Source organism: Ictidomys tridecemlineatus, chromosome 8 (genome assembly GCF_052094955.1).
Source record: "Ictidomys tridecemlineatus isolate mIctTri1 chromosome 8, mIctTri1.hap1, whole genome shotgun sequence".
Classification (NCBI taxonomy): Eukaryota; Metazoa; Chordata; class Mammalia; order Rodentia; family Sciuridae; genus Ictidomys; species Ictidomys tridecemlineatus.
In genome coordinates, this window is record NC_135484.1 from 61,691,446 (window position 1) to 61,718,277 (window position 26,832).

A 26,832-nucleotide genomic window follows, 5' to 3' on the forward strand; every position below is an offset into this window, starting at 1 on the left:
TCCATTTCTAAGACTTCCAAGGAAACAAGTGTGTTACCAGGATACATTATTTAGAAAAGAAAAAGAAAACCTACAAAGCTTCAAGGGCAAATCTATCACAGAATGCAGACTGTTTAACTTATGATGGGGTTATGTCCTGATAAACCCATCATAATTCAAAAATATTTAATAGTTAATCTATTAAAAATTCCAGTATTGGGGAATGTCTCATCACAGTGCTCTCACCATCCCTAAGTATTATACTTTTTGTGTTTACAATGAATTAAGTGGCTACAAAGATTGGTATTTTTTTGTTTCAATTCATAATATCCCTGATCACTGAATTTTTCTGTATATTTGTTAAAAATAATCTTCTTCTTCTGTCAGTTGCTATTTAATGCCCTCTCTTCATTTTACCACTGAAGTGTTAGTGGATGTTTTCTCAATATATATATAACCAGTGATATAACTATTTTCAACACTTATGAAAATATTTTAGCTTGAAAATGCATTTAATACACTTAACCTACTAACATCATAGCTTTGCAACACAGTACACTGTACAGTACTGCTTATTCAATCTTTTGTGATTGCATGGCTGACTGAAAGCTGTGGCTCAATACTGCTTCCCAGCATCAAAAGAGAGTATTCTCCTGCGCATCACAAGCCTGGGAAAAGATCAAAATTCAAATTATGGTTTCTACAGAGTCCATATCATTTTCAACACCATCATGAAGTTTAAAAAATTTAAGTCAAACTCTCAAAGTCAGGGACCATCTGTAAATAATTTATAGCCTGTTGAATGTGAAGTTAAGATTTGTGAAAAGGAGTCAGTAGAGAAAGTGAGGTTTTTGTTATTGTTGTTGTTTTGGTTTGTTTTTATATATCCCTATATAAAAACACTCTAGTATTAAAATATTTATGCTTGCCTTGTCAGATAATAAATGATCACTTCCTAATTAACTGAATAGTTAATTCTTTCAAGGAAAAAATTCTAACTAGTTCACCATTTCCTATTGCTATAACAAAATAATTGAGACCAGGTAATTTATAAAGAATAGAAGTTACTTGCTTCATGGTAGTCTGAGAAGTCTTAAGAGCATGGGGCCAGCATCTGCTCAGCATCTGGTGAGGACCTTCTTGCTGTATCATAACATGGCAGAGGGCATCACAGGATAAAACAGAGCAAGTGTGCTCACCCAGCTTCTTTTTCTTTTCTTATTAAGTTACTAATGCCATCATAGGAGCCCATTCAGAGACCTCATCTAATCCTAATTACCTCATCTCCAAATAACATTAACATATGAATTTGAGGATTAAGTTTCCATCACATGAACTTTTGGAAGAAACATGCAAACTAGCTTTCCTACCATGATAAAGACTAAAGTGAATGTTTTTTTTATGCTGAGTGATTATTTATATGGCAGAAGCCTATAGGAATTTACTGTCCAATGATGCAGTATAAACTGTATGCTTTTTTATTTCTAAGCCCAAAGAAATGAATATGTACAACTCTCCCCCTTAGATATTCTCTGAAATACTTTGAAATAAAATACATAGAAGTGTTTATTACAGTAGTATTATTCACAACATCTGTGAATCTATTTTAACATTACCTTTTCCTAAAAGAAGACTGGAACAATGTTTTCCAGGTAACAACCCAATAGAATATTAGCATGTCTCAGATATTTGATTATTTCAGAAAATTAGAATGCACTTGCTATTAATACAAAAATGGAGAGTAGGAGGGACTCCCAAATATCATTCACCTCAGATGCATAAAACTTTACACTTTCTTCTAGTCATTATCTTGTATGTAACTTAGAAGAATAATGCAGTTTAGCAGAAGCATTGTAATCTAAATAAAAGCATTTCCACTGGAAGCAATTATTATTCTGTTTATACTTGCTTCAACTTATTAAATTTAGGTCCTTCATTCCAAGTATGAATTGTACCACAAATTGTAAGTATTTTCTGTTCCTTATTAAATACTGTCAGCAAATTTGTAAGATAAATGCCAAACAGGTGTCATCTTCTGACAGATGAGCAAATAAACTGTTTTGCAGACTCTGGCTAAGCTGACAATATTGCTGTTTTGGAATGAAAGCACAGAAAGGGTTGTGACCTTGAACTACTTTTACTTTTGTGAGCTGTGAAGAGGAAGAAAAGGTGGGGGTTAGAAAGAACCAGTAGGACATCAAAATAACCAGTGAATGCTATTAAAATCAGAGAAGACAAAAGATAAATAAATTGCCCCTTTTTCCTCACCAAAATGATCAGTTAATAGTAGAGTAGAATTTAAAAGCAGGGTTGGTTGTGGGTTTTTTTTTTTTAATCATTGCCTGGGAATATGATATAGTTGTTTTAAATATTTTATTATTTATATGTAAATATTTTACTATATATAATTATTTATATATGTGCATATATATGAATAATATGGATTTCACAATTCAAAGAATTTTAACACAAGAAAATATACTTAGAATGGTGCTTAAACACACACATACACACACAATTTCTTTCATGATTCAGAAAATCCATAACAATCTTTCAGAGTCTTGAGTTCATCATTATAAACATCAGTCAAAATTATATTATGAATATGTTAAAGTGCTAAAGAGCTCATTCATCAAGAGCTGATAGGGCTGGAGGTGTAGTTCAGTGATAGAGAGCGTGCTTAGCATGTGCAAAGCCCTGGATTCAATCCCCAATACCAAAATAAATAAATAAATTTGAGATAATAGAGCCCAGACAAATGTAGTTTTGATACTTGTAGACCAAAATAATGGTTCTTTCCTTTTTAAAGAAGGCAAAAGGCAATGATATGTGTCGTATCAATATATCAGTAAAATAAAGCCATTGATTAAATAGTCCTGCTTCACAAAGCAAGTACTTGGTTGCTACATTTGAGAATCTAGGAATGTACGTATGCAAGATATATTAATATATTGCACTTTAGAAGTTTAATTTTAAGTTAATCAGCCTCAAATGAGTATCCAACTTAAGAGCTATACTTTATAAGCCCTAAACATGTACTTTGATTACCAGTATTTAAAGCATTAAGGGGAGGCAAACTAAATTGAGGAACTGAGTTAATTTTGATTATAGTATATGCTTACCTACCCTATAGATATATGGAGATGTGTGTCTGTATACATGCACACACACACATACACACACACACACACACACACACACACACACACACATGAATGATGTTCTCAGATGTTCAGGGGTTTGAATATGACTTTAGCCATAAGAATGCTTGTTTGCTTTCTCTTGATTCACACAGAGCAGATGGATGCTTGACTGCCTGCTAATCCACAGCTGGAATGGTTTCAGCAGTTTCCACGTTGCCGGGTTAGAGTGGCTTTTCTAGTGGACTGAGAGGGCAGCAAAAGAGGGATATCATTATTCATCAGTATCCCAGTGGGAGCGCTGCCAGCAGAGATTAATTTTTTCTGTTATGCTTGTAAAACAAGCTCAGGTGGAGTCTCTAATCCTCAGGGCACGGGTGGCAGATCAAGGAAGATGCTACAAAGCTAGTTAATTTTCTGATTCTGGGAGAAACAGAAGCTCTGTTAGATGTATAAATACATGATTGCAAATTTAAGTAGCTCAAATCCAAATGGGATCTTCCCAGACATCTGGCATTGAAAATCTCTATTTTTCTTTGTTATCTTTAAATAAAACTTATTAAAAGTTTGCCCTGAAGCCAAAATATTGATAACTCTGCAAATTAGGAAGTAACTGATTTTATGACTTAATAACTTAAAACATTTAATTTTTACAAACATGAACTAAGTCTAAACTTTCTGCCTAAATAGACTCTCAGTTAGAGACTCAAAGTATTCATTTAGGTATATTATTAGAAAAACAAGCCTTAGCTATCTGATTAGAAGTTTTTTGGTTCTGTTTGTTTGCTTTGTTTTTAAATGTTTATCCAGTCTTTTTTCAGTGTTTTTATTCTTTCAAGTTATGATTTTTCACATGGCACCTTTTTCCCTTATCTTAATTGTGTGATCCGTCAGTATGTTAGTATTTTTTTCTTTTTTGAGCAATGAACATGGGTTTTCAGATAAATTTTGGTGACTTTTTTAACAAACAGAATTAAGATTATTTATCTTGAAAACTGTTTTTGTTAGGTTCTGCCATTACAACAAAATACTAATTTCTTTCAGTCCCTGTGGCACATTCTTTTGAATAATTTAAGAACAAATGTTATCCATTAATGGTAGGTGTTGTGTTGTTATTGTTCTGAACTTTAGCTTTTGTTTTCAAAAAACAACAAGTTATTTGAAGCCAAGTCAAATGAGTAAAGTTGTTGATTAATTCGGGTCTGTAATTTTTTATTGTTTCTGAACTTTGTTATAACTACAAGGTAATGTGTAGTTCCTAATGTCATTCTGACTAAATGCCAAGAGAGGAGTTGCTTTGAGTAGTGAAAACCCCATTGAAATGTATTTATAACCTGCCAAGGTGTTTATTTTGAATGACATAGTGTTCTCATATGTTTATTTAAAATCAGTCTCACCCATGACTCTTATCATACCTTAGATAATGAAATAAATCTTTCTTTTGGCTAAGCTATGGATTTTTGTTAATTCTGAGTTCAAATCTTGAAGAAAGAAGATATTTTTAAGGCACAAAGCAAAGTTCAGAGATTAACACTTCATACAAGGTATTCCTACAAAATGCAAGATTCGTGAATGTCAGAAAGGCTTTTTAGTCATAAGGAAATAACCAGAGGACATAATATGGAATGGATGTTAACAAGTGTCAAAGTGGCTAGAGAAATAACTGAAGCATTAGGAAAAAGCCTCGGACAGTTTGTTAAATCATTTTTGAGATAATAATGATTGCTGATAAATTTAAGCAATCAATAATTTTTCTAGTCTATATCAATTGAATAAGCCAGTTCTTGTCAGCTATCCATCCCTCTCAGGAGAAATCTGATATCTTTAAGTTCCATACCCAGCCTAAATAAGGAACAACACCCACAAATCTAGTCTTCATTTTACACATGTCCACCATAACTTCTTCAAAGTTGTCTTCTTCAGATCTGGCTTACAAATTATGTGACTGGCTTACAAAAACTCATAGTGACATTTGACCTTCTATGTTAATGAGCATTATCTCAAGAGAACAGAAGTAATTTATTGAATTATTCTTTATTTTAAGCAAAATAGTCTCAAATCCAAATGAACAATTGGAAGATTTATCAGAAATTTCATGGATATTTATAATTTTCTTCCCAATCAAAGCAGACATTATGATAGTTTATATGTATACTCACACATATTAGTTTCTTCTGAGAACTTAGATTTTTCCATTTAAAATAAATTAGAAGTTTTTTGAAAATATTTAAACAGATTTAGAAAAGATGCTTTCTAGTCATTGGTTTTAAAAAATCTAATATAGTTGGGAAAATAATTTTGGTATTCATTTCTATAATTGACCAACCCATGCTTAGAAGGTTACACATAGGAAAATGCCCTGAGCTGTTTTCCAGTACCAGTAGGAGCCAGCCATTTGACATAGCTGGCCTTGTTGTACTGGATACAATAACTCATGTCTCTGATCTTTTGTACTCTCAACTTCTGAGATGTGTTTGTTGGTTAGATATCGAGGAATAGAATTTGTGTTTCAACAATCTTACTGTACTGCTACAAGTTTTCTTATGATTTAGAATTTACCAACATTGGCAAACTATCCTAAGAAATAACCATTTATAAAACCAAAACTTATATATGTGTTAAGAAAAAAAATACAAAGTAGAATTCTGAGGTATATTGAATGTACTCACCATATATTCAAATACGCAAATTTATATACTCCTTTATAAATTGAAATCCAGAATTTTACCAATGATGTCATGTTCTCTCTTAGAAAGCTGTATTAAGAGTTTTAGAAGATTTAACTTAATAAATATATAGAGATATGTAGAATTACTTTTTTGTGAATTTGGGAGCTTTTTAATAGCCATAATAGCTTTTTATTATGGTACATAATTTATATCAAAATCTTAAACAAATTAATTGGCATCTTTGTTATATCATTGTACTAAATAAGATTAAAATAGTCAAAGAAGAGTCAATACTAGGGAACTGAAAATTCTGGTTTTTGGAAAAAATCACTTGAATTGAATTTACTGAGTCTGATATAATAAATGCAAAGGAGGAAGAAGAAGAAGAGGTTTTGGAATATTTTGTTAGAAAATGAAGCTAAAACCTATGAGGATAAAATTCACTTGTTTTTATATTCATCAAAACTTGGACTTTAATCTCAACAATTTGCTAAGAACAAAAGCTAAAGCTTTTTCAGGGGATAAAAAATTTCTAACATAATTATACGTATGAAGGTATAATACTTTGGGTTAAATTTTACTATACAATTACATAGAAATTTTTTTTCAACAGTATACTTCAGTACATCACTAGTTGTCCCAATAACTTCCCTTTATATTTTGATAGTCAAATCCTTTGCTTTTGAGCATTTATAGTATCATTGGCCTTATATAATTTTCTCTGCATTTCTACATTAAACCAGAATATAGACCATGTTTCCCAAAGATTTTGTTTTGTTTTTTAGAGGACTATTGAGTATTTTCTCCTATTTTGCTTATAAAGACAATAAGGTATGCTTGAAATTGACAAAATTATACTGACAACCAGCATCTTTCATCAATAACCTCTATCAAATTCTTGCCCAAGCAATTTAAGCATTGTTGGCTTAGCAGGCCAGCATCCCTTTTCCCATCTAGCCCCCACTCAGAGAGCAAGCTTTATTCCAGATGTAGCATTCCAGAAATACTGGGGCTGATCACGCCCAACCTGGCTCGTTTACATTCCAGGAAAGACCAGCTAAGAAAACTAGCACCTACTGTCTCTGCCCAGAATTCTCTCACTGAGCAGTGGTATCATTCTTAAAGAAGTGGCTACTGACCTCACTCCCAGCTACTTTTTGCAGCCCAAGGGGAGAGGCAGTCCTTAAGAAGAAAGAACTCCACTTAATTTCACTGGCTAAGTGAATCGAATTTATTTGGAATAAAGTGTGAGAAAGTTACACCTAAGAATGTTTCATAACAAACATAAATTTATATTTGCTTTCTTCTCTCAGCTTCTATAAAAGTATAGACAATAATAATTACATTGTTGGGTTTTATTTTTTTAGTTTGTAACATATAGACATATATAACAAAGATAGCAATATGGAGGAGGAAAGGAAATGGGTATAGGTATAATGTTTCTATATCTCACTGAAATTAAGTTAGTGTAAATGTGGAATTGATTTGGTAAGTTAATGTGCATGTTTTAGCCCTAGAATAATGGGTTCAAAAAAATCAAAACACAGAAAAGGAATAAAATAAATTTAAAAAATTAAACTTCCCACTAGAAAATATTCATTTAATGTAAAAGATAGCAGTAAAGAAGGAGAGGAACAAAAAAACTTGAGACATGAAAGCAAAGAAAGACAATAATGTAATCTAACCATATCAATAATAACATTGTGAATGATTTAATAGAATCAAAAGGCATAGATCATCAAACTGAAATAACTCTGTGCCATCTACAGGAAATATACTTTATGTTCAAAGTTACAGTTAAGTTAAAAGTGAAAGTATGGGGAAAGCCATGCAAATAGCAATGATGAAAGAGCTGGGCTACACTAAGCTAATGTCAATGGCTATACCAATATCAGACAAAAAGACCAAAAAAAATGATTTTTAAATTTAATAGAGACAATGAGAATGTTTTAAAGAATTAACTGATCAAACCTATCAGGACAACCTGACAAAAAAAATATAAAAAGTCTACAGCTAACATCATGCTAAATGGTAAGAGACTGGAAAATTTCCCTCTAAGATCAAGAACAAGACAAGGTGTTCTTTCTCATCTTTTTTTTTTTTTTTTCCTGTATTATACTGGAGACTGTACTAGAAATGCCAAAGAAGAAAATAAATATTAATTAAAGGTATGCAAACTAGCAGGGAAAAAGTAAACTATTTTCATTTGCAAATGAGATATAGAAAAGATCCTAAGGAACATACTAAAATATATTAGAACTGAAGAAAAAGTTTAGCAAAGTTTAGGATGATATAAGATCAACATACAAAAATCAATTGTACTGCCATACACTAGTTATGAACAGTTTTATGTAAAATTAATTATACTTAAAATTGTGTCAAAAGAATAAAATATGAATAAATTTAACCAAAGAAGTACTAGATTTGCACAATGAAAACTATAGAACATTGTTGAAATAAATTAAAATCTAAATAAATAAATATTCTACCTCCATGGATCGGAAGACAGTGCTGTTAAGATATAATTCTCCCGCATTCACATTCATATATAACATAATTCCTATCATAATAGAATTTGTGCAGAAATTGAGAAGCTGCTATTAAAATTTATATTATAAAACAAATCAGCTAAAATAATCTTGAAAATTTGTAGTACTCACATTGCCTGATTTCAAAGCTTAAAATAGAATGGCAGTGGCATAGAATAGACATATTTATCAATGAAATAGAGAGTCCAAAATAAACATAGTTATAGTCAACTAGTTTTAAAGAGTAACACAACAATAAAATGAAGAAAGAATAATCTTTTCAGCAAATGTTGCCAAGATAACTGGATATATGCATGCAAAAGAATAAAATTAGACTTTTTCCTCATGTCATGCATAAAAATTAACTATATCTAGATCTAAATGTAAAAGCTGAAAACTATAATACTCTTAGAAATATTTTTAGAAGGATGGTATGAATTGTTATCACTTTTGAGTCAAGCAGCAGCATCTTAGTTACAACACCAAAAGCACAAAAAAATGAAATTTTCAAAATAGATAAATTGGACTTCATAAAAATTAAAAGCTCTTCTGGTGCAAGTGATATTTTCAAGAAAGTGAAAAGATAACCTCTGGAATGGAAGAAGTGTTTATACATCATATATCAAATAAAAAAAAACTTGTATCCAGAATGCCTTTTTAAAAAAGCCTTTTATATATAATAATGAGACAAACAACTCAATTAAAACATGTGCAAAGGATCTGAATAAATAATGTTAATCAAAAAATATGTACAGTAGCCAATTAGTGCATAGAAAAGGTATTCACCATCAGTAATCGTTAGGGAAAATATAATCAAAACCACAGTGAGGGGCTGGGGTTGTGGCTCAGTGATAGAGTGCTTGCCTAGCATGTATAAAGCATTGGGCTCAATTCTCAGCACCACAAAAAATAAATAAATAAAGGTATTGTGTTCAACTACAACTAAAAAATAAATAAATATTTTTTTAAATTAGCACTGCTTACACACACACTCACACACACACACACACACACACACACAGAGTTGCCACTTTATATCTACTATAGTGATTAAAATTAAAAAGTCAAACAATGGTAAGTGTTGGTGAGAATTTGGAGAAATTAGAACCCTCATGCACTTTGGAAAATATTTTGGCTGCTCCTCAAAATGATAAGCAAAGATACCATATGACACATCAGTTTCACTCCTAGGGATGTACTCAAAGGGATTGAAACATGTTCAAACCAAAACTTCTACACAAGTGTTCATAGCATATTTACTCATAGTAGTCCAAAAGTGGAAACATCCCAAATGCACATAAACTGAATAATAGATAGATGAAATAAAATAGATCCCTAAGATGACATATTTTGGTACTTACAAGCTAGCTTTAGTATTCCACTGGTTCTCCCCCTTTTATCTCCTGCATGGTTTGAATTTTCTGAGTAGTTCCTCCTCATAAATTTTAAATAACTTTCATAACAACAAAAACCAAAAAAAGTCCTTGCTTCAAATCTGAGAAGAAACCTTTTTATTAATATTAGCAACTTCTTTAAATTGCTATCTTATTTCCTTTCCCCCATTCCTTGCCAAAGTTTAGGGAAAAAATGAGATCTCAACTTGTTTCCATTAATTAATTCTTACCTTCCTGTATTCTGACTTACTATTGTACCATTGTCCAAAATGTTCAGAGATCCACAGTGTCCTTAGTAGTACTTTAGTCTTTTCTATTGGTTCATTCATAATAGTTTTAAATATCATCTTTAAATAGAAAAATTATATTGCAAAGTCACCAGTCTTGGTCTCTCTTGTTAACTATCATTCTATACTTCTGCTTGGTCAGTAGGCATTCCCACTTCATCCCTCTGTGACCCAAACTCACACTGTTAAATCTTCTGTTTCATTATGTCCAGAAGACTGAAGATTCTTGGCTTTGTTTTGTCTGTCAGTTGTATCTCAGTCCTTCATATGTTCAAAGTGAGTTGCCCTGAAGTAATCTTTGACTCCTCCTTGCCTCTTCCCCAATTTCACATATTAAACCAGTTACCAATTCCATTCACTCCTTCCTTTCTATTTTTTTCCCTTAAGTTTCTCCCTGTATATATACATATATATATATTTTCACTCTTCAGCTCCTGTCTGTGTTCTCATCATCTCATTCCCAAACAATTGTTAAAGAGATCTTCCAACTTTAGCCTCTTTTATTCACCTCACTCATTCCTGCCAGTCAGTATGTTTCAAAGCATCATTTCTCCCCTCTACAATTTAAAATTATGTACATAATAAACCACTATTTCCTTAGCCTGGCTATCAAGGTATTCTAGTCTTTTTTTTTTTTTTAACCTATACCTTCAACTGGACTCCTACAAATTGCTTCCCTGATTAACTTTCACCTTTAAAAATGCTGTGTTGTACACTCAGCTTCGTTCTTTTGCTTATGATTCACATCTGGAATATGTGTCTGACATTCATCCATCCATCTTGGCTCAGCTCCATTTCAAAATATTTCTTAATTCAGCCTCAATGGATATTTCTAAATTTTTAACAGTTTATATACCATTTATTTTGCAATTACTCTTGTATTTTATTGTGATTTTTTATACTGGCCTATGTTGATGTTTTACTTTTAGATTTATTTAATTTTTGGTACATGCATTTTCTAACTCCTAGAACAAAAATATTCAATAAATATTAAATAGAGCACAAGTGTTTTACTAGAATGTTTTAATCCTTTCCTCTTTGGGTTTAATTTTTGTTTTAGGGGGTTTGTTTGTTTATATTTAATATATTCTCCTAGCCTATAGAAATGCAGATTCTAAAGTTACTTCCAATAAATATGTGAAATTTTAAAATCAGAAGAAAGATGATAGGGAAAAGTTTATTTCTCTTTTTAAAGGTAGATTGTAGAATGTGACTTTTGACCTTATACAATTATTATATATTGTGGTTAATCTCAGTATCCCCTTTTAGTATTCAGACCTAATAGTCTCAAGATTTTTACTTCCTGAAAGGAAAATATCTAAACATTGTTAAGCTATAAGGCATTTTTATTATATCCTTGAAAACTGAGGAATTTTTTTCAAGTTTCATCAAAGAGCAATTTTTTAAGGACTTAGCTATAAATCCTGGAAAATAGAAGTTCTTGATGGAATTCTTACCACTGAAATTATTTTAAGTACAACAGTCCTGCTGGTACCCACTATTATAAGATCCCTTAAAATCCAGCTGTCAACCAGGTGGTCCTTCTTACAATGGAAAGAATAATGTATTATTTCTTGTTCATATTTATTTTTGGCAATTGATTCTGTGCTTTCCCTAAACTGGTTGAAAGCCAAACATATGTCCATAAGTTTAAGACATTGATACAAATCAGATACACGTACTCATATAAGTCCTAAATGGAACACACACAGATCTTAGGGGAAATTATAATAATATTCAACAAAATTTATTTTGACACTTTATTATGGTGAAATAAGTGCACTTTAGAAAAATAATGTTAGTGATTAATTAAGTAAATCTTTATTTTTCACTTTGTAATAAATATTTTTTAATATAGGGCTCTTTTATGTTTGTCTTTAAAGTAGTAAGTTTATTTCTAGTATACATTAAACTGAATTTTATGAGTGTAAATGCCATGTAAAGTCTAGTTTATAAGTTTATAAGTTGGTTCATATGACAGTGTATGATTTAGTTAATTTGAATAGATTATTCTAATAAAAGTACAAGTTGTAAATATTGAAACAACATCAGTTACATATAATTAGATGATATGTAGAAAAAAGTTATAACACCATTTTTAATAGATTGAATAAAAGGCAATATGAAATAATATATCTGAACCTGATAAATTCCAGATTCTTTTTAAAATGTTATTATGAAATGCCTAATACCCCATCAATTTAATACTTCAGAAAGTAAAGAAGTTAAATGGGGTTCCTATCAGGGAAATTTACTGAAATGCTTTTTCTAAAGCTTCAGTAGCCAAAAGACAGCACTGGAATGTGAGAAACTAATTTTGGTTTGTTTTAACGCCTCAGAATGTTACAAATTAATCAAGTGCTACTTAAAGTCTAGAACTCATTAACTTTATAAGTTTTACTTTTCCCATGACAGAGATTAAGTTATAGCATAAAGCTTCTTTAGTCTCTCAAATTGATCAGGCTGCCATCCCCACTGTACAAGTGCCCTCTTGTCTGCTATTTAGTGAGTTCAATGTAGGCAGTGATGTGTGCAATGACAAAAGGTGTGCAATGACAAAAGTATCAGTTAACTGTTACGTAACATTTGCAGGAGACCAAGTATGAATTCACCCTAGCCTTGTCTTTCCTCACTAAGAAATTTGTTTAGGTAAAGGCGACTCTTATAGTTAGTGCTCCTGAAAAAACTGTGTGTGTATAGACACACACACACTCAAACAACATTCATTTGTTCATACACTTTTTCAGTAAAGAAAAAGCTTAATTAAGTAAATTATAAGTATTTACTCATCAGTTTCTTATTTTAACAAATCTAAAAGGTAAAGTACAGTCAATGTATTTAAGGGCCACAAGTCCTTGTAAGATTTACGTATCAAATAAAACTACAGGAGCCCTAACTAAACCCAGGGGCCAACTAATGTCTGAAAGACCTGACTCAGCAGAGTAGATTTGCAGGTTGTTGTTAGAACAAACAAGTAAGTTTTGTGAGATGATGTGAATTAAATATTGTGTAGGAATGTGTATCTCCAGTAAACTAAAAATCAGTGTAAAACACAAACAAAATGTAGTAGCATACATACACATTTTTTTATTTACTACTTTATATGAGTAGCTGAGTTTATAGCATTTGTAGAACAGATTGAGGTTTGTAATGAAAAGGGAAACAAAATGAAAAGTATTGAGTGAACAGCAGGGACCATTTGATGTGATTATGAAAGATGTTTCTTTATTCTGCTTTTTTCTTTTGTAATCTAAAAACAGTAGCAGGGGGTTACAAGCAGAGTTCATCATAGGTTGTCAATCACTGTCATTTAGCATTTGCAGAGGAAGATGTCTTTATTCAAGGACAGCTGGGCAAATCAGAGACACAGATTTGCAGTTCGTAGTCTATCCAGCCTACACTAAATAAACAAGGACAGGGGAGACAAACCAGCCTCTCACATAAAAATATAATGGAGTCCACTGACCTTGTTGCCCTCCATTCAGCTTCAATCCCAGTTGCATAAAAGCTTCACTACCCACTTTCAATTTCCTTTAATTACCTACATGATGTAGATAAGAAAATGAACCTCACTTACAGTTAGTGATCACACACAGGAAATTAACTAGACAAGTTGTTTAAAATTAGAGGAGTAATTTGGAGGTAAATAGTGTGTCCTACTGAGGAAGAAATGGCTAGAAAGGGTTTTTGTTTGCCTGTTTGTTTTTAACTAAGAATTTTGATTATTTTGCTAGATCGCTTTGCTGATCCTGAGATTTCTACTTTTCTAGTCAATCAAGTTTTAAAAAAAAAAAATCTCCTTTGTAAAGTATTCTAAAACATCCAGGATAAAATACTTGAGGGACACAAGAGCTAACTAAAGTGGTGAAGCAAGCCATGTCACATACTAAAGAGCTTAGAAAAATTGTGAAATGGAATTCCAGGAATAAGTGACCATGGTTCTCACTGGAGGGTCTGGCAGAGCAATTGAGGATTAAGTAGCAGTTGTCTTCAGTCATTCTTCATTTTAAATCTGCTTCTGGACTCCATAATAAAGCACTACCACCAGTAACAACAACAAAAGCCAACTAATAATATTTCTATTGCTAGATTTAAAAGCAATAATATTATTGTTCATTCTTATGGTTCATAGGCATTTGATTTTTAATTAGAAAACAATATAGGGTTTAAAAGTAATGTAACTTTTCCTTCAGAAAAGGTGCACCAAATGTATAGTATAAATGATTCTTTCATTTCCCCTTTCAACAGTATTTTGAGTTAGTTCCACTTAGGTACACTGAAAAGAGCATGTTTCCTTATCACACCCATTGTTGAACTTTTTTGAACATTTAATTAATATGGATTTAAAAGAAACCTAATTGGAGATTGTAGACGAAAACCCACAATATCAAATCTGTAGTTCAAGAGGATACAATTCCTGAATAATTTATCTTTAATTTTACTGTCTTTTGTATTATAAGCATATTTTCTTTCAAAAAAACAATATTTTCAATGACACAATTACATAAAAATTGTATGATTGCTAAGTAAAATGAATATACAATTACTTGTAAAGCATAAGAATGAATACTTATATTCTAACATTTTAAGAAGTTTAACATTGTAAGATGCATGATATTTCTAAAAGATGGCAAATGAATTTTATTTCAGATAATAAAGTATACTTATGTAATCATAAAGATTTACAAGTGAAAACTATAGAACAAAACTCAAATAATTGAATCTTAAAACTTAGTCAATGTCCTATTTGATATCAGATGTATTATGTTACTATTATAATGCCTGACATATGCAGAAAGTCTTTCCATGTTCAAATGTTTTATAAACACTATTACATTGAATCCTCATACCATACCCCAATTTAAGACAAGGAATTTGGGATTTGAGTAGGTACAGTTACCCTCATAAGGTCACATAGCTTGTAAAAGGCAGAACTGTAGATCCACATTGAACTATTGTATCAGTTCTGAAGTACAGTTTCTTCAAGGAGATGAATAACTTATTACACATTCTTTGGATACCCTTTAATTTAAACACTGGAAGCAGAAAAAAAAAGAATACTCAAATGAAGTAAAAGTTCTTGATGAAACCTGTTTATTATGGACAATTTTTAACTATAGAAACAAATTAAATTGATAGTTTATAAACATTTATAAATCAAATGTCAACTCCTTGGATTTAAAAACTGTTGCCTTTGTCACATTTAATAATGGAAAAGAATTTCCTTCCCAAAAGCATATATTTAATAATAAAATCAGTGTAGGCCCTTTCAGATTGTTTTATTATCAAGTATATGTGAAGACATAACTTGCATTTGAAAAGTAATAATTGTGAGCCTTCTTAAGAATATTTTCTCATAGTTACTCCCCTTATCCACTGAAATTCGCACCTTAATCTCTTCCCTCTGCCACCTTTATTTTTTTTAATTAATTTTACAGTCTTTCAGTTCATTTATAACCTCTTCAGAGATTCATTCCCAATCCACTTGTTATGTGCATCTCTCCCTATCCCAAGTGTCCAGTTATCACTTTATATTTATTTATAGTCAATTTTGATTAAGATTTGGTTTCCCCACTAAACTTCAGAACTTCATCCGTTTTTGTTCAGCATTGGGTACACCCATCAATAATATATTTAATAAATAAAAATATTATAATAAATAAGTGTAATAAATAAATATATATTGTAATAAATAATATAATGGAATAATAAATAATATTATATAATAATAAATTGTAAAATAAATAAATTGCCCAGCATAATAAGACCTACCCATTGTAGCTGTTAAAGTACTTTTTATTTTTTAAGTATATTTTTTTACAAAGAAATTAAGGAACTTTTAGTTTAGAAAGATTACATTATTCAATGTTTAAGAGGAATCACTGAATTAAATTTTGTTTAGTAATTTTCTTTTAATCTTTGGGTAACCTACAGTAAAGGTCTGGAGGCCCCTTATTAAACTGAAATGAGTCTACCTCAGAGCATTTTTTCCAACCTGAAATGTACTCAGCTGTTAGCAGACTCATCTAATACTGATACTGCTAACAGTAAGCAAATTTCCAATCCTAGTAAAGAAGGGGATTAAAGCAATAAATCGGATAATTGAAGAAGAGTTGGCATGGTTTAGAAAGCAGTGGAGTCACATCTAACATGGAACTGGGATTCAAAGGAGGGAACTAAAACAAAAAACATCTATGATCATCAGAGTTACCTGAATAACCCCACAGGTACAATAAGCATGATTATGTGTAGTCAGCCCTGTTCAACCCCCAGTGAGTTCAGAGCCACTAGTTTTTCCTCTAACATTGGAGCAGATTATTGTTTCTGTAGCACCAGATGAAGTAACTAACATGTATTTACAGGTCATGATATATTAGAAATGTGTGTCTTTGAATACTAGAATTACATTCACTTTAGAAAGATGTTCACACTTACATGAGTTATGAAAACTAAAGGCTCATATGAGACACCTACCTACCTACCTACCTATCTGTCTGTCTGTCTCTTTCTTTTCTCTGCCCTCTCCCAACCTCCATCTTCTGCTCGAGCGCGCTCTCTCTCTCTCTCTCTCTCTCTCTCTCTCTCTCAGGAAAAGGTTAAATAGTGTATATAATTAAATCTGAACAAGATTGTACCGAGAGAAGTACATTACTATATATATATATATATATATATATATATATATATATATATGACAGTGTTTTCAAATTTCTACTTTACAAAATTTTAATTGAACTTTTCATATAATTTGTAAAACTCATCCTGTTTGGGACCTGAAGAGTCATTTGAAGTGTAAATACATTTTAAAAATGGTTTAAAGCTGATTTCTTCTTCCTTCACAACCTCCACCCAACTGTCTTAATTTTGCCCTCTCTTTAAATATATTTTGCATGTTTAACAGAAAGCTTCTGCTCACTGAGTGTTCCCAACTCTCTACTATTAATAGCATCATCATTTTCTTCATCCCTAAAGCTTAAACACTAGACTGTCCTGAACTGTTTTTATGGATCTGCGCACACTGTTTTCTTTCCTGGAATGCAGAGAATCTCTCTCACTCTCTCTTTTACAAATTATTCTAACCCTAGAACAAACACTGGCTCTTCTTGGAAACTTTCCAACACATCCACTTTTCTTCAGTGTTCTTTTTTGACTAATGATATTTTATTCTACACTTAAAATGCTTATTCATCTATATAAATTGTTTTTCACAATATGGTTTTAATTTCCTTGAAGGAATAGATCATGTTTTAGATTTCTGAGCCATTTTCTTCCCTTTCTGTTCTTCAGATTTTCTTAAACCAATTGGCAAGGCTGGGATGATAAGTGGACTTGCTGATAGGCATTTGGACAGAAGCTAGACATGAGATTGAAATGGGTCAGTCACTAGGTAAAAATTCTTCAGTCCTGAATTCACCAAAAAATCCAAAAATAAGAGCACTATTATATAGTTAGTACCTCTTTTTGGCAGATGTCTTCAAAAAAATAAAAAAGAGGTGAAATGACATACAAAAAAGAAAACCAAGATGACGTACAGGGGAAAATATAAATGCTAAGGTATCAGTGTACACTTCTTACATTAAAAGTCAAAAGTAATACTATAGAATAGCCATGATATTTTTGACTATTGTATTTAAATTTTAAAAGAGACTTAATTAACAAATACATATCTAGTGGAGTTCAATAGAATGTTTCAAATAATACTCAAGATACGTTTTTAGCATACTATATTTAATGAATAGAAACTTTTTGTAGTCATTTTTCAGCATCTTGAATTTAATGTTTTCCTTTCTGCTGTGAGGAAGTTATCGTAGAACACTCTTCACTTTCCCCATCAAGTTTCTATCTGCTCATCCTGTGTTTCTTAGCTTAACTGTCTTTTTCTTCAGGAACCTCTCAACCTTCCTACTAAATTGGTCAAATTCCTTTGCTGACCTCTTTTTTATTTCTATATCTCATCTTCATAGCACTTGTCACAATGTCAAATTTACATTTATATGTATGATTCCTTCCTCTTTAATTATCAAGGAAGATTTATGTAGAGTTGGTTTTAAAACTACCTTAACTGTTTGATAGAATTTACTAGGGAATCCATCAGGGCATGAAACTTTCCTTGTGAGAAGATTTTTAATGACAAATTCAATTTATTTAATACATAATCTGTTTCTTATTGGCTGAATTTTGGTAGTTCATGTCTTTCAAAGAATTTGTACAAGTATCTATTTTTACATTTATAGGCATAAAGCTATTCATATTATTTTCTTATTATCCTTTTAGAATCTATGAAATGTGTAGTTATGTGTCCCCACAACTTAAGCCTAATATTGGTATATATCTTCTCTCTTTATTATGATCTGTCTACTAGAGGATTATCAACTGTATTGATCTTCTCAAAGAACCAGATTTTGGTTTCACTGATTTTTCTCTCTAGTTTTCCTTTCCTATTTCAATTATTTTTGCTTTAACTTTTTTTTAATTTTCTTTCTTCTGCTTATTTGGGTTTAATTTGTTCTTCTTTCTCTAGTTTCTTAAAATAGGAATTAAGGTCATTATCTTAAGACATTTCTTCACTTAAACATAGACATTTAGTTTTGTAAATTCCAAGTGATAGTCCAAAAAATCTAATTGTGCATTTATTTGTATTCATTTCAAAATATTTTCTAATTTCCTTTCTTATTTCTTCCTTGATTCCTGGATTATTTGGAAGTGTGTTTTTTAGATTTCTTCTTGTGTCTGTACCAATGTTTCCTCATGTTATTTGAAGCCTAAATGTTTTCAATTGCTACGTCATGCTAACTGATTTCTTTCTTTATAAAATGACCATCTTCATCCTAGATAATATTCTTTGCTCTGAAACTTACTGTGTCTGAAATAAATATAGCTACTTCTCCTTTCATTTGACATGTATTAGCATAGTGTATCTTATTCGTCCTTTTACTTTAACATACTTGTCCACATATGTATATGATATTTATGTGTATGTGCAAGTGTATGTATAGTGTGTGTAATATAAGCAGCATATAATTGAGCCATGCTTTATTATGCAAACATTTCTGACTTCAGACAGGATTGTTCAGAACATTTGCCTTAAATGTGGTTGTTGATCACCTCTGTCAAAGTATATAATCTTGCCATTTGTTTTCCAAAGACTTGTTGTTGGTTTTTAATTTTATTGTGGTACAAAAACATTTTTTACATACCTCATTTGTTCTTTGTTCTTTTTTGTTTTGAGCTTTTTTTATTTTGTTCTGGTTGCTTTTTGTTGTTGTTGTTTTGGTTTTTTAGGTTTTTGTCTTTTGGGCCTTTGGGGTTATTTCTTATTGGCTATAGCTACTTTGTTTTGCTGCTTTAATGGTTGCATTAAATAGCAACCATTACAGTAAAATAGCAACTGATTACAGTCTATGTCCAAATGACATACTCCACAATACACTTATTATTATTTTTGTTTCAACAGTCAATGACATTAAAATAATAAGAACAATTTTTATATATTTATCTATACAATTACTGTTTTTAATGTTCTTCATTTGTTTATGAAGCTCCATATTTTCATTTGGTATAATTTATTTTCTGCCTGAACAGTATCTGTTTAAATTATTTCGGCTTTTGTATGTTTAAAAATACTCCTTTTTTTAACAAACAGGGTTTTGCTTTGTTTTCCAGTCTAGCCCAGAATTCTTGAGCTCAAGCATCCCTCCTGCCTTGGCCACCCAAGTGGCTGGGACTACAGACATCAGCTTCCATGCCCAGCTTCATTTTTGAAGGATTTACTTCTCTTGATATAGCATTCTAGACTGACAGGGTGTTTTTTTTTTCCTTCTCCTTTTAGTCTTTCTCTACTGTTGCCTTATTGTATTGTTCCAATGAGAAATCTGCTGTTATTTGTGTTTTCTGTATATAATGTATAAGTTATCTGTATAAATCTGCTGTTATCTGTATATAATGTAGCTTTTCCTTTGACTTCTTTATATGTTTTCTCTTTATTGTTTTCAATAATTCAATTGTGATGAATTTTAATTACTATAGTTTTCTTCATTTGTTGTTGATTGGGGTTCATTGAACTTATTGAGTCTGTTATCTCAAAGTTTACATTGAACTGGAAACTATCCAGCCATTACTTCTTTTTTGTGTGTGCATTTCTTCTCATAATATGCATTAGGACACTTCAAGTTGTCTCATTCCTCATAATGCTGTTTATTTTTTTAATTCTTTTTTCTCTCTGTTTCACTTTTAATAGTTTCTTTTGATGTCTTTAAGTTCACTGTTTTCTTTAATGTGTATTCATCCATTAATAAAGTACAGTGCATTTTTTCATTTCAAATATTATAATTTTTATTTCAAGATATTGAAGTTTGAGTAGTTGTCTCTTGAATATATAGAATACAGTTGGCATAACAGTTCAGTGTCCTTGACTGCTAATTCTACGATCTGTGCCAGTTCTAGGTTAGTTTCCATTGATTGATTATTCTCCTCACTACTGATCCTGTTTTCCTGCTTTTTTGCATCGCTGGTAACCATTAATTGGATGCCATACATTGTAAATTTCACCTTCTTGAGTGAAGTGTGTGTGTCTGTATTCCTATAAATTGTCCTGAGCTTTATTCTGGAATGTAGTTAAATTTCTTGGAAGCATTTGATCCTTTAGCTCTTGCTCTTATAATTTGTTAGGCAAGTCCCAAGTAGTAATCATTGTAGAGCTAATTGTTCCCCAGTCCTTAGGCAAGATCGTCTCCACCTTATACCTTGTGAATTATGAGTGTCTTTGGTCAGTGTGGTGGGAACGGGCATTATTCATGACACTGAGTGCTGGACACTGTTCCCTGTAATTGGTTTGCATGATTCTTTTTTCTAGCTTTGTGTGGTTTTTTTACTGTTTAGTACACCTCTGAATAAAAATGTATGGTTGACCCCCTGCAGATCTTTGGCATTTATGTGCACATTCATTTCCTCTTTTCTCCCTTGCCAGCTAAGGCCACTCCCTCTCCCTCTCCTTTAGTACACTGTAATGCATATTTTATCCACGTGGACATTCAGCTGCATCTCTTTAATTTGGGGAGTCCTCCAAATTCTTTTGGATTCCTCTTCTGTGCACCATTTCCTGAAAAATCTCCATGTAGTATTCTGGGGCAATATTAGAGCTTACCTAGTTTGTTTTCTGTATCTCAAGGGCCACTGTTTTGCATAGCTACCCCTATCTTCAATGCCTTGAAGGTCACTATTTCATATATTTTATGTTTTCTTTTGTTTGTGTATAGGGGGATGCAGTTGCTAGGGAAGAGTAAATCCTGTCCATATTAATCATTCAAAGAATTGTATACATTATAATTGTAATTATACCAAAGAATTACATATGTTAACACATCCAATTAATGTTATTGTAGATGTAGGACTTTCATATCAACAGCAGCAGGCTGAATCTCAACTACATATTTGGAAGAATAAGACTTTTCTTTCACACACTAATAAAGTAGAGCAGTGTAAGCATAATATTTTTTCAAGAAAAACTGGATTGTAATCCAATAGATACAATAAATTTTAAGTTAATGAACATACTTTCCACCCTTTCCTCAACTTACCACTTTTAATTTTGTCTTTTTCTCCAGCCGTGCCTTACCTTATTTCTTCTACTTATTCTCCAGATCTTAACTTACACATCACTTAAAAAAACAAAAAAAAAAAAACCTTTTCCTAACCCTCTAAAATAAGTAGATTCCCCAAACTGAATGTTCTTTCAGCACTCTAAATGTAGCATATTATAATATTCATTATACTTTTTAGAAGTTGTTTGCCTATTTTCCCTGATGGGTTCACAGTTTCTTGTTCATGGCTGTGACCTCACCATAATTATAAAGTGTAATGCCTAGTAAGTCCTCTATTATTTTTGTTAACTGTTAAATACAAAAGAGCACTCCTGAAGTTCAGAAATAATTGTACATTACTATCTTTTGCTTTATATTTATTATAGTAATGAACAAAGCATAATTCTAAAGGACATGGTTATTTATGGTTTCTTTAAACCATGTTTAAAAGTAGGTAAAGCTGAAGAGTGCATTAATTATTATGATGTTGATACAAGAGACATATATATATGTATGTGTGTATATATATATGGATTTGTTTGTTTTGCTTTACAGGATGCAGAAGAATACACAGATTTGCCAGTAAGACACAATGAAGATCATATGAACAGTGAATTGGCAAAATGTCTTCCTGTTGAATTAAATCCCCATTCATTTGACAGCCCTCACACCAAAGCCCATCTCCTGCTTCAGGCACACCTCAGTCGAGCCATGCTGCCCTGCCCAGATTATGACACTGACACCAAAACAGTCTTGGACCAAGCTCTCAGAGTATGTCAGGTATGAATGTCATTTAATATCTACATTTTCTTCTATCATTTTTGCCCTTTTTTGCTTGTTTTATGATAAAATGTGCTTGTTTAAAAATGTTTACTTAACATTGTTGAAAAACACATGGTGGTGAATCAAATCAAGAATTTTCAAAGGTAAAACATAAAAATACATTAACATTGTTGAAAAACACATGGTGAATCAAATCAAGAATTTTCAAAGGTAAAGCAGATAGAAGTACATTCAGATAACAGTTTCCAACATCCATTCAGCTGTAATCTGTTAAAGGCAAGAACTTTTCTATGCATTGAGCATATCATAATTTACAAAACAGAAGAGTCTCTGCTCCTATAGATTTTCACTCAAGATGGAGAAGACTGGCCATTAAAAATATAAGTCAAGATGGGTACAGTGGTATATGCCTACAATCCTAACAACTCAGGAGGTTGAGGCAGGAAGATTACAAGTTGAAGGCCGGCCCAAGAAACTTAGGGGATATAGCTCAGTGATAAAGAACTTATCTAACATGCTTGGGGCCTTGGGTTCAATGCCCAGTAGCACAAGGAAAAAAAATTTTATATATGTATATGGAGAAAGAGTTTTAGATAGATAGGTGATATATATATGTGTGTATCTCTATCTCACAGTGAAGAGAATATAGAGGAAGATGGAGAGTTCCATTTTGTACTGTTTCTTCATATGATATGTAAGGACTGGCTCACTAGTAAGATGACATTTAAGATAAGAATTAAAGGAAGAGAGAGAGCCCTGGGGCTTCTGGAAAGCTGTATTACAAACACTGGGAGAAGCAAGTGCCAAGTCTCTTGTGTAGAAGTTACTTGGTATATTCAAGGAACATCAGAGAGACCACTGTAAAAAAGTGAGAGAAAGATGGTTAAAAATGAGGTCTGAGAGTATTAGGAGTACAGATTGTAGAGGAAATGGAATCAAAGATGATTCCAGGGCTTTTCTCCACTTTACAAGCAAAGGTTAAAGTTCCTAAGTTTTAGCTATGGTGCTGGGTGCTCATTTGTATTTCTTGTAACTCCCCATACGTATGCAACCATTGACTTGTTAATGAACTCAGGGGTCAGAAATGCAGATCATATCGGGAGTTTATGAACCACGATAGGGATTTTAGAGTTTACTTTGAATGAAAAGGAATCCATTAGAGCATTAGCTCACTTGGGTTGTTAATTATACCTATCAGTATTTCCCATAGTAGTTGAGACTGAGAAATTCTCAATTATTTATTCCTTCACTTGAAGATAACAATTAGGTTCATCATATGTTAACATAAATGTGATTTTTCATTAAAAATAACTGTGTTTGTAGGCAACAAAAAAATTAGTGAGAATTATGGAATTGTTTTATTCTTTGCAGATAACTTTAATAAAAGTCAACTGATTGATTTACCTCCTCTTGTCAACACAAAGTTCTATTACAAGATGTTATTTTGCTTGAAGTATATGAAGAAAACTTGGCCTCACAGCAATACATAGTTGTAAAAGCAAAGAATATTTTCATAGCCTTTTCAGAAAATTGTGAATATTCTTCTTTGATACTACCCAAAAACTTGATGAGTTTTATTTCTTGAAGTTTACCTGCAATGTGGAATCTGAAGCCATATCAATGAAATTTTATACCTTCAATGCTCTTAGACTAGGCAAGAAATTATAGTGTTTGATCCAGATTAATATGGGTGAAGCTGATGAGAATTGGTTGTATCCTTTTAAGGAGGACTAATAGACTCTGCTAATCAATAGGACAAAGGTTTTTAAAAGAAGTGAGAAACCAAATATGATTCCAGGGCTTTTCTCCAGAAGAGCTAGAAGGAAGAAGCTGCTGTATAATAGATGATGATTGTGGGAGATATAGGTTAAGTGAAGGAAGCACACTGATAGGATTCATATTATGAAGATTTTGTTTTTATACATTATACTTTTTTGAACATTTCTGGAATAAATAATTTTTAGATTTTCCAAAAGCCTTCAGGTATTTTTAAAAGTACAGTAAGTCTATCTGTGAAGATATGTGTGCAAGTATGTACATTATGGCACCATTTGCAAAATTTAAAGCTTAGAAATAACATAAGTGTCTTTCAGGTTATAGAACACTACAAAATGTTACAATTCCTTTTATAAATTCTACATCTATATTGAATGCCTCTATAAGTAAGTAAAGATATACCTGAGAGAAGATCCAGAAGGGTTCCACCAAAAGATTAATAGCCATCTCTGGGTTGTGGGATTTGGAGTGCTTTTTAATCTTTATGTTTTTCTCAAATATTTGAAGCTTTATATTGAGCCTCTAACAATTCTGCTACTTAAAAATAACAATTTCATTTTTAAAAATTGGAAAATAAATATAGAACAGTAAACACAAGGCATCAGAAATTAGAAGGGAAGTAAGGCTGTAACACAAACCTTTTGACACACTTTTATAACTCACACATGATTTATTTCTCTCGGAAGATGATTTACCATTCCTTATTAGTCACATTTTACAAGCAAAGGTTAAAGTTCCTAAGTTTTAGCTATGGTGCTGGGTGCTCATTTGTAATTCTTATAACTCCCCATAATATACAAACATTGACTTGTTAATGAACTCTGGGGTCAGAAATGCTTGGGGAAAAGGTGTAAGAGGAAGTAAATTGCATACTCACAGAAATATTGGTTTTGTATTATAATCTGTTATGTATTTTACATGCAAAAGTTATGATGCATAATCAATTGATAATTTCTTTCATCAGACAATAGTAATTCAAAGTCTATCTAATAAAGCACACTCTAAAGGAATCTTTCTAAATTTACCATCAGATAGAATTCACTTAGGTACTTTTAAGCTCTGTAAGATATTTTTATGTATAGTTTCTTTGGTTGATACTTATATTTCTTAAATATTTTTAATACGTCTAAGTAACATCTCAGAGAATATTTTCCTCCTTAATCATAAGAGTCATACACTTCATTGTAGATGATTTGGAAAAGCAAATACTAAAGATAAGGTCATTCATAATAATTATTCTTCCCCAGAAATATGAGTCTTTTTTTCTTTTTAATGAATTTTTAAATTTTGTTTTAAATTCAAACTTTTTATTTGTTCAAATTAGCTATACATGGCTAGAATACATTTTGATACATCATACATAAATGGAGTATAACTTCTCATTCTTCTGGTTGTAGAGTTATACTGGTCATGTAATCATGTATGCACATAGGATAATAATGTCCAATTCATCCTACTATCCTTTCTACCCCTATACTCTCGCCCCTCCCTTCATTTCCCTATATCTAATCCAAACTATCTCTGCTCTTCTCCAATTACCCCACCTCCTTATTGTGAATTAGCATCCACATATAAGAGAAAACATTCAGCCTTTGGTTCTTTGGGATTGGCCTATTTCACTTAGCATGATGTTCTCAAGCTCTATCCATTTACCTGCAAATGCCATAATTTCATTCTTCTAGAAGGCTGTGTAATAGTCCAACATATACATATGTGTGTATATACATATATATACACACACACACACACACCACAGTTTCTTTATCCATTCATTTGTTGAAGGGCATCTAGGTTGGTTCCACAGTTTAGCTATTGTGAATTGAGCTGCTATAAATATTGAGGTGGCTGCATTACTGTAGTATGCAGATTTTAAATCCTTTGGGTATATAGATCAAGGAGTGAGATACCTGGGTGAAATGGTGGTTCCATTCTGAGTTTTCTGAGGTATCTCCATACTGCTTTCCATATTGGTTGCACCAATTTGCAGTCCCATCAGTAAAGTAAGAGTGCTCCTTTTCCCTCACATTCTTGCCAATATTTACTGTTGCTTATATTCTTGATAGTTGCCACTATGAACAGAGTTAGATGGAATATCAGTGTAGTTTTGATTTGCATTTCTCTGATTGCTAGAGATGTTGAACATTTTTTCATATATTTGTTGATCAGCTGTATTTGTTCTTCTGTGAAGTGTCTGTTCTGTTCCTTAGATCAGTACTTGTTGATTGGATTATTTGATGTGTGTTTTGTTTTGTTGTTAAGTTTTGAGTTCTTTATATATCCTGGAAATTGATATTCTGTCTGAGGTGCATAGGGTAAAGATGTTCTCACATTCTGCAGGCTCTCTTTTCATATTACTGATTGTTTCATTTGCTATGTAGAAACTTTTAAGTTTGATGACATCTCATTTATTGACTCTTGATTTTACTTCTTGCACTTTACGAGTCTTGTTAAGGAAGTCAGTTCTTAACACAATATGGTGGAGATTTTGGCCTACTTTTTCTACTATTAGGCCCATGGTCTCTGTTCTAGTGCCTAAGTCCTTGTTCAACTTAAGTTTTGTTCAGGATGAGAGATAGGCATTTAATTTCATTTTATTACATATGGATCTCCAGATTTCCCAGCACCATTTGTTGAAGAGGCTATCTTTTCTCCAAAATATGTTTTTGGTGCCTTTGTCTAGTATGAGATAACTGTATT

General features: G+C 31.8%; 1 protein-coding gene across 4 annotated transcripts in view; it reads left to right on the forward strand.

Annotated features, from left to right (window-relative positions):
• Window positions 1-26,832, forward strand: part of Ascc3 (activating signal cointegrator 1 complex subunit 3) — a 340,007-nt gene that overhangs the window by 284,679 nt on the left and 28,496 nt on the right. For all 4 annotated transcript variants that reach the window (XM_078019561.1, XM_078019562.1, XM_078019563.1 and 1 more), the window contains one exon: window positions 22,132-22,356. In XM_078019561.1, the coding sequence (XP_077875687.1) occupies window positions 22,132-22,356 (225 nt within the window). The remainder of the gene's footprint in view (window positions 1-22,131; window positions 22,357-26,832) is intronic.